The 9,260-nt window shown below is 46.3% G+C and overlaps 2 protein-coding genes across 2 annotated transcripts; both read right to left on the reverse strand.

The window, feature by feature from the left end:
• Positions 1-5,435: 5,435 nt before the first annotated feature.
• Positions 5,436-6,266, reverse strand: LOC142842917 (histone acetyltransferase p300-like; the record flags this gene model as incomplete). The annotated part of the gene is made up of 1 exon (XM_075959460.1): positions 5,436-6,266. A coding segment is annotated over one exon (735 nt), but the record flags the coding sequence as incomplete, so codon positions are not given.
• A 520-nt stretch (positions 6,267-6,786) lies between these two features.
• LOC142843131 (histone acetyltransferase p300-like) lies at positions 6,787-8,786 on the reverse strand. Its single transcript, XM_075960027.1, has 2 exons — positions 8,673-8,786; positions 6,787-8,049 (listed from the first exon to the last, which is right to left on the reverse strand). Exons 1-2 carry the CDS (start codon positions 8,694-8,696, stop codon positions 7,525-7,527), a joined length of 549 nt encoding a protein of 182 aa, XP_075816142.1. The 5' UTR covers positions 8,697-8,786; the 3' UTR covers positions 6,787-7,524.
• Between the last annotated feature and the right edge of the window lie 474 nt (positions 8,787-9,260).

A 9,260-nucleotide genomic window follows, 5' to 3' on the forward strand; every position in this document is an offset into this window, starting at 1 on the left:
TGGCTAGTTACCGGGCCATGGCCAATGATCTGCCAGTCTACCCTAAACACACTGCTATTATTTGGTACCTACAGGAAACCATCCTTCCACACAAGTGACGTTCTCCAGTGTTAATTACCAGACCCTGTGATACCTCATGACATCAACTCATATAAATTTTAGGATATCAAACCTTGGTATCCAAACACTCAGGCCATGATAACTCCTAGAATGGTAGCTGAAGGCCCTTGAAACACACACATGCCCCTAGGCAGCCTCACATATATTTCTAGGTATACATCCCTAGTGGTACCCGTGGATATCAGACCAACCACTGCCAATCCAGTATATTAACAGGCCTGGATGGACACTAATTCTCCCCATCAGGTATGGGGTGCTGCAGGACACCCCATCTACTGATCCTCATGGTAACACATTCTTATTCTTCATGTCTCTTGGACACCCTACCACCGCAATGTCCAAGTCATAGGGCAAGGTTTCAGATCCTGCTAGGTAAACCCTACCTGACAGCTACATTCTTCTTATACACTGGATATCAGGTCTCCCTACGAATCCCCCACCTTCAGTTAACCCCATCCAATGGGGATTATGTGTTAGCTCCTGCCAGGGACTCCCTTAAGAATAGTCAAATACCCTACATATAAACAGATACACATAGGACTAGGGATCACGTTCTTTGATTCCCTCCGTTAACATCAAAGTCCCTGGATGTACAGTTATTGCCAGTGTCTGCTAGGTCTACCTCCTAATAGAGTCTCAGGTACATGACTATGTGTCAGGTCCTTCTCTGAAACACCTCCGATAGAGGAAAACTTCAAATACACATGCATGGCAAGGTGTCCTGTCATGCTAAGAGTCTCCTCCCTTATAGCCACTTACACCCATATACATAAGGATGGTGTAAGCTGCAGGCACCTACCTTACATGTTAACCCTACTCTCTCTCTTTCTCTTTCTCTCTCTGTCTCTCTCTCTCTCTCTGGCACACACACACACACACACACACACACATACACACACATACACAAAGAGAGAGAGAGATTTAGAGAGACGGAGAGAGGAGAAGCGAGAGAAAAGTAAGGGGAGGAGAGTGAGAGAGACAGAGATAGGAACAAAACTAGGGCTCATGTCCTACATGGTATCCCCACACTTACCTCAAAAGCCTCACCCACATACATGCATAGGTTTCTGGTCCTGATAGTAATGCTGGCGTCTACAGTCAATGACAGAACACAGGGTGGGTGTCATGACACGCCAGCTGTTCCTTCTGTCACAGCCTTTGCTCTGCCTGCACATTGGTCTTAGAGCATGCTAGATGTGCACTAACTTAAAACCAAAATTCAGAGAGACAGACACACAAACTGACATACATGCACACATGTGTACTTGGCTATATAGAATGTTGTCCCTCCTGTTCTCTCAGGAACAGATGAAGCCTCACCAATCCGCTCATGGCTATAACTCAAGTCCTTCTAGTCCCTCCTGCCAAATCCACACACTCAGCTTTTCATGTAGTCTTTCCACATATCCACTCCTCCACAGCCAAATCCCCATACACACACACACACACACACACACACACACACACACCCATGCACACACCATTATGTCTAAGAGTCATTGCTTGAAAACTCTCCCTTGGAGTGGCACACCTTGGTATGCTCCCTACAGTCAATGGCTTCCGTACATGCCTAGGTCTTGTGTCCACCTCATTTATTCCTCCTGTAAAGCAAATCTCCAAACATGCATGTAACGCTAGGAGTCACATCATGCTAGGTGTCTCTGCCCCTACATCCACTGTCACAGATACACATAGGTTATGATGGCTGTTCCTGGCCTTGTATTCAAAACCAACTCTCTCTACCTTCTTTCATTCTTTTCTTCTCCTCCCCCACTCTCTCTCTCTCTCACGCTAGGACCCTGGTATCTTTGTTAATTCTGTACCATATACCCAAAGGCAAACACCTCTTACACATAAAGCCCCGCCAGGTGACACACACCCTCTAGCCAAACCATCTCATACATAAACAACCAAATGTCTGGTTCTTCTAGACATTGCCTCCCCACGGCAAAGGCCCTAATGCACACACAGGGCTATGTTTCAACTCCTGCTGATTACGATCTTCCCTACAGCCAAAGCTACACATGGAAGGATAGATGTCGCTTCCTGTTGGCCTCCCTTCCTTCCCCGCTGCTCTTTGTTCCTCCACGTTTTATTCTCACCTTAGAAGTTTGGGAGACAGAAAACCAGACGGTGAAATTTCCTGCCATAAGTCTCTCAACATCTAGGACCTGTCTCTTGAGATTTCCCACAGACATCCATTTACACAGAAAGATGTCTTTAAAACACAGAGGGTTAATTGCTGAGCATCTGATACTGGCTTGGGGTTTTGCAGCTGCTGGCAGGTTACAGGACCCATTTCTTAGTGCTGACTAATATGGGAGATCTAGGCCCACTGTGGGTGTCTCCACCCCTGTAAGCTGTCTTGAATTGTGTAAGAAAGCAGACAGACAGCCATGAAGAATGAACCACTAAACATCTGTCTCCTGCTCTTGAGTGAGTTCCTACCCTCACTTCCCTGATGATGGACTTTGAGCAGGACATGAGCGCCAAATAAAACTTTCTCCACCAGTGGATTGTGCCATGATTTCTATCAGAAATAGATAGCACTATAGCTGTATATTATTTGTGTTTAATAAACAAAGCTTGCCTGAAGATTAGAGGGCAAAGCACCACACTAGTCAGCCATATAAGCCAGGCAGTGGTGGCCCACACCTTTAGTCCCAGGAGTCAGGAGACAGAAGCAGAAGGACCTGTGTGATGTCAAGACCACCCCGGGCTACACAAGATTGAATTTGTCTAAAAGAGAAAGCCGGGTGATGGTGGTGCATGCCTTTAATCCCAGCACTCGGGAGGCAGAGGCAGGCAGATCTCTGTGAGTTCGAGACCAGCCTGGTCTACAGAGCTAGTTCCAGGACAGGCTCCAAAGCCACAGAGAAACCCTGTCTCAAAATACCAAACATAAATAAATAAATAAATAAATAAATAAATAAATAAATAAATAAATAAATAAATGAAAAACAAAATAAAAGAGAAAGAAAGAAAGAGATCACACACCCTTAATCGAAACACTAGGGAGGTACAGACAGAAGCAATATGGACGGGCAGAGATAGGAATATAAAGGGGAAGAGACAGGAATTCAGTGGAGCGTGGAGTCTGAGGTTGGTGGAGAGCATTGCAGGATCGCCCCTTTGTTCGCCTGACCCTTGGTAGAGGTAAGATATCTCTAGTGGCTTAGCCACTTGGTTTCCCTGATCATCAATTTGAACCCTAATATCTGTGTCCGGATTTTTATGATTCATGCTACATAGTACACTAGGACTGTATCCCAGGACTTGTTCTCAAACCTGGGGTCGTCCTGCCTCTACCTCCTGAGTGCTGAGATACACGTATGCACTGTAACACTATAGGAACAAACAACAGCTTTACGAGTGGACAGATGCATGGAGAAAACAAATCAAGACTCAGGAAAATACACTTTCATGGGATGAGGCTGGTTTTAATGATGTTAACTGGAGAAAGTATCTTAAGCATATGGATTTTGAAAATCATACTGAATGAGAGTATGAAAAACAACAACATCAATAACAATGAAATAAATGAGCCCAAAATGTATACAAGCACTTGGGGAGCAATCCTGAGTTTATTTTTTTTAACATGTTGAGACCTCATCAGAGGATACAAACGGAAGAGTGCATTCATCTGACTTGAGATAGTTCAACAGGGGACATTGAGCAGCAGCAGTGATTGCAGGAACATCAATTTAGGAGGCTGGCGGAACTGTGCCGACATCAAGGATGGTTCACTCCCTAGATCAAAGCCTTAGTGAATATACACACGGCACTGTGTGCAATGTGAGTCATGAGTTCGGAATATACATGAACACATAGGGACCAGCACACAACCTTTGTAATACACATAATCTGGCTCATGAGATCAGTGGGTGTGGGACATTCTGAACCCTGCCCCAGCACACATCCTGTCACAATTCCAGAAGGCTGGTTTGTTCGGTAGAAGGGACACCCTCCTAGCTCATCCAGCACCAGTCACCTAGCCCATCTACAGTCCAGCCAGCACCATGTGTCTCCACACATGAGCTCAGGAAAAACACAGAGGAGCCAAGCACAACCCAACTAGGAACAGCAAACACCAATCCAAACACTCCCTGAACACAAAGGTATCAGAAACACTTCACGAACAAACTCAGTCCAGGAAAGCAAGCCCTGTTACAAAAGAGAAGTTACATGTGGGGTGGAGAAATGGCTCAGCGGTTGGGAGACTGGCTGTTCTCCTAGAGGACTTGAGTTCAATTCCTAACACCCACATGGTAGCTCACAACTGTTTGTAACGCCAAGATGTGACATCCTCACATAGACATACATCTACACCAATACACATAAAACAAAAATAAAGAATTAAAAAAGAAATTACATGAAAAACCAGGACAACAAAAGTCCCCCCAAAATGGCCAGTCCCGTAGTAGTGGCAAACAGGAAGAGTGACATAAATTAGATTCAAGACACAGTTATTCCAAAGAATGATTTTTAATATGTTCAGATAAGTTCACCAATGGGTTTATCAGGGTTCAAATAATTTCCTCAATTAATTCAGAAAACAAAAAAATTAAATCAGTAAGAAAGGCAAGTTAAAAAATAGAACTTAATAGAGAGACCTATAAAAAACTATCTTAGAAGGTAAAGAATTAAACAATACTAGAAATCAAAAATACATAAGTCTAACCAAAAGCACATTGGATAGCCGCAAAATCAGAAGATGTTGTATGCAAAACTGGGCTACAAGACAAGGGAAATTTAATCATCAAATACAAGGCCTATGATAATTTAATTAATTCTTTTATTATGAAAGAAACATGTGAATTCTTTGGGAAACCAGGAAAAATATGCAACTATGAATTATGGAAATAGAAGAATGAGAAGAATCCTTCCAGTGAAAATATGCAAAATACATTAAGTAAAAATCATAGAAGAAAATTTCCACACACAGGGGTGTAGTAAGGAGGCCACTTGTTTGTCCCAGCAGCCCAGAACGGAAATAATCACACAGAAACTGTATTAATTAAATAACTGTTTGGCCTATTAGCTCTAGCTTCTTATTGGCTAACTCTTATGTATTAATTTAACCCATTTCTATTAATTGGTGTATCTCCACGTGTCTGTGGCTTACTGGTTCAAGTTTTGGCATCTGTCTCTGGTGGGGCTACATGGCTTCTCTCAGACTCTGCCTTTCCCCCCCCCAGAATTCAGTTTAGTTTTTTCTGCCTAACTATGTTCTGCCCTGCTATAGGCTCAAACCAACCTTATTAACCAATGGTATTCACAGCACACAGAGGGAAATCCCATATCACCTCACCTTTTTTTGTTTAAATAAAAAGGAAGGTTTAAACTTTAACACTGTAAAATTAAATAAAACAAAACAGGTGTCAAGCAATAATTAGTTACAATATTTATATCTACTTTTTTTTATCATAACTAAAGAATATTATAACGACAGCTATCAATTTTTCAACTCCATCAAAGAGTCCAGAAGGCTGGGGGAGCTGGCACGTCTGTCCCACATTCCCTTGCTGCATCTGTTGCATGTGATGCTGCATCCACTGCTTCTGTTGCTGCTGGGGTGGGTAGCCAATTCCTTGGGACTGCTGGAACTGGTTGTGGTTGGCCATTCCAGGGCCAATTCCAGGACCTGCTCCCTGCTGTTGCATCATCTGACATCTTAAGATGTCTCGGAACTGTGAAGGCATGGTGTTGTGATTCGTGTTCATTTGCTGAGCTTGAGGACTCATTCCTCCCATGGGTGGCTGGAGCTGCTGCTGGGGCTGCTGCTGGGGCAAGCCAGCTCTCTGGACACCTGCCTGCATAGGATCCATACTCTGCAGGGCTGGGTTGGAGTGAACACCTTGCTGACCAGGCATGGTAGGTGGCTGCAGTCCTGGCTGTCCCTGAGGCATGCCAGGCTGTCCAGGGAGAGGTTGTGGATTAGAGTAGGCATACTTGGCAGCGCACTGCTTGATAAATGCAGCCAACAGTTGGGGGCTGGAATGAAGGATACTAAGCACTTGTTGCTGCTGTAAGGGAGAACTGGGAGACCTGAGTGTCTGCAAAAGGTTTGTAAGGCTTGTTGAGACACAGTGCCTGGTTTGAGAGGGCTCAACCTTCTTTGCCCAATCCTGGCTGTAGAGCCATGTTCAAGGGCTGACCATGCTTGACCACTGGCATCATGGCAGGCCACGGCAGGCCTGACTACAACTGCTATGGCCGAGAAATTCCTCCTTGGGCTCAAGGTGGATAATGTTGCATTCCCTTGGGACCCACTCCTGGCTGCAAATGCCCACCAGGACCTCTGGCCATAGAAGGTGGGTTTATACCTATAGGAGTCGTGCGCATCATCCGGGGCATCTGGTGCTGGACTGGTCTTTGGAAAATTTGCACATGAGCCATCTGGCCCTGTGTCTCTGCTGCCCTCGGAGCCTGCATTTCCATTACTACAGGCAGGTGGAGACCCTGGAAGGGAGGAAGGAGCAGTCTGAGGTGGGGGTTGGTTTGGTCACGTGACCTGCTGCCTTACCCTGAGACACATTTTGAGTCCAGGGCAAGTAGGGTGGTATCAGGGCCTTGAGTTCCAGCCTCAGGACCCCGTCAGTCTCAGAACAGGATTTCTATGGCAAGCGAAGATCTGAGGCCAAAAAAAATTAACTCAGGCAAGTAATTGATACATGTTCTTTATTTCTTTGCACGAATAAGCAGTGAGAATCACAACCAGAATAAGGGGTGATCTCCATGAGGTTTCTACTTTTTACAGACATAGTTGGATATTTCCATGGGCAAGGAAAACCGTAATATGCAAATCAAAGTCACAAAAAGTGCAGGTAGAACCTGACAAAGCTGCACTCCAGAACAGGTGACACCACCTGGGAAAGAGCCTGCACCAAGGGGAAGTACCTGAAGTTCCAAACCATTAGGTAAAGTTACTAAATGTCCCTGAACCTGGACTTCACCCAGACCCCTCTGTCTGGTAAGGGCGGGGCCAGCTGCCTTTCTGCTCAGTGCCTGTCTTCCTATAGAAATTTCTATGTGGTTTGTTAGCTGGTAATAGTGTGGGATTGACTCTATGTAAATTTGACCATTAGAACAAAGAGTGAACATTGTTGCTAAAGACTTCCTGGTATGGGGGAACCAAAGGTCAGTCCTTTGCCTGTGTAGAAGTCACACTGCTGAGGTGTTTGGGAATGAATTCCAATTTGAAGAGGGCTTCAGCAGATATGACAGCGACTTTTCCAAAAGACAAATGTACCTGCAGATCTGCAAACGGGGTGCCCATAAGGTGTACACTGTGGGTGTGCTTTACGAATCTGTCAGCTGTGTATTTCCTGTAGAGTCTTGTGGGCTCCAACAGGGTGGCATGATGGTGGAAGGCGTGGGCTGACGTTGAGAGGTGGGTTAGGTCTAGGGTGTCTGTGCGGTGGCTGGCTGTTGGTCAGGAGGGCTGGTTGGAGTCTCAGGAGTTGGGGACGGCAGACCCAGCTGGTGTCCTGCCACACCAGTCCGTTGCATGCTGGCCATCCTCCTGCGGAGCATCTGAGCCTGCTGGAGCCGGTGCTGCAGCTGTCGCTGCCGGATTTTTTTCTTGATGTTAGAGCAGAATGGCACCGGACATCCGTTCTTCTGGCAGCGCTTGGCATGGTAGCAGCAGAGGGCAATAAGCTGTTTGCAGATGGGGCATTCACCATTGGTTTTCTGTTTACAGCCTTTGGTGTGCAGCAGGACCCTCTTCATCTTCTGGCAGGAAGGCAGAGAACAGTAGGCACTGCGGCACTGGCACGCATGCACCAGACTCCGTATGCAGCATTGTGTGCTCAGAGGGCGAGGGCTTTCCCGCCGCGGTATGGGCACTTCTGCTTCCTGGTTGTTGCTCTCCTCACCCAAGCCAACGCCTAGTTCCTCCATTTTATGGTCACAGGCGTCGTAAGCCTGGAGGGGAAAAACAAGATGAAGGGCAACTCTGCAAGACTGAATAATTCAAAACCATATTATATATTTTACTTGGGCTAGAAACCGGCTGTCGTGCCATGGAAAAGACACAGCAAGGTTTTGGAAACTGACACACTTGGTGGCAACCTCTTGCCCTTTGCAGCTGTGTCCACTTCCGGGGGGAACCAACAGGCTCTTTTAAGCCTTCCCTAATGGAGATGGTTGTGCCTAAACTGGCAGACAGGCACGTGAACGCCCAAGCGTGGAGTAAACGTCAACTTATATTTTTCTTTACTTCCCGCGTGGAAGCGACAGGCCGCACAATCCCTAAAGCACAGGACCACGAAACCAAGAAGACAAAAGAAGAGGTGTCGCAGTTTCGAGCCCCGTTTCCTTGCCCCTGGATGGGGAGGCGTTTCCTTCCTACCTTCTTCCACGGACCGCGCCCACAGCTAAACAGGAGCAAAAACGAACCGGGGTGGTCTCTGGTCGGGACTAAGATCCTTACCTCAGTTTACCAACCCTGCACCTCTCCGCCCCAAAGGGTCGCTAGAACGACGCGTCCGCCCAGTGAGGCCCTCGGGGTTCCCTTTCCCGGCGGGGCTGAGATCTTTCCCACTTACCTCAGGGCCCGGAGATATCCCCATGATGCCAAAATCAATTTCCTCGCTGTCACAGTTTGCATGAAGTCATATAGCCCTAGCCTCTCACTGAGAGTGTGCTCATTGGCTACCGCGCCTGAACTCGGACCAATCAAACCGTAGGAAATAGACTAAACAGGTTCCTTGTTTCCCCCGCGCCCCGCCTCCAATATGGAGGGGTTGGCTATCCCGGGTCCTTATGGGAGTTGTAGTTACTCTGCCGTGCACGAGAAGGGGCATGGCATTAGCGAAGTACAGAACTCCTGGAGGTGCTGCTCTCATCGTCCTCTGTATGCCAACTTTACTTTTTTATTACATTTTTTGTTTGTTTTTGGCTGACCTCAGACTCGCAGAGATTCGCCTGTCTCTGCCTCCAAGTGCTGGGATTAAAGGTGCGAACCACCGCTGCCGTGCAAATAAAAGTTTAATATTATTTATATTTAAAGTACATTAGGTATTGTTGTTGTTGTTGTTATTATTATTATAATATCTGTCTGCATGGATGCCTGTACTCCAGGATAGGCTACTAGATCTTATTATAGATGGTTGGGAGACGCGATGTGGTAGCTG

The sequence above is a fragment of the Microtus pennsylvanicus genome, chromosome 2, assembly GCF_037038515.1.
Source record: "Microtus pennsylvanicus isolate mMicPen1 chromosome 2, mMicPen1.hap1, whole genome shotgun sequence".
Lineage (NCBI taxonomy): Eukaryota > Metazoa > Chordata > Mammalia > Rodentia > Cricetidae > Microtus > Microtus pennsylvanicus.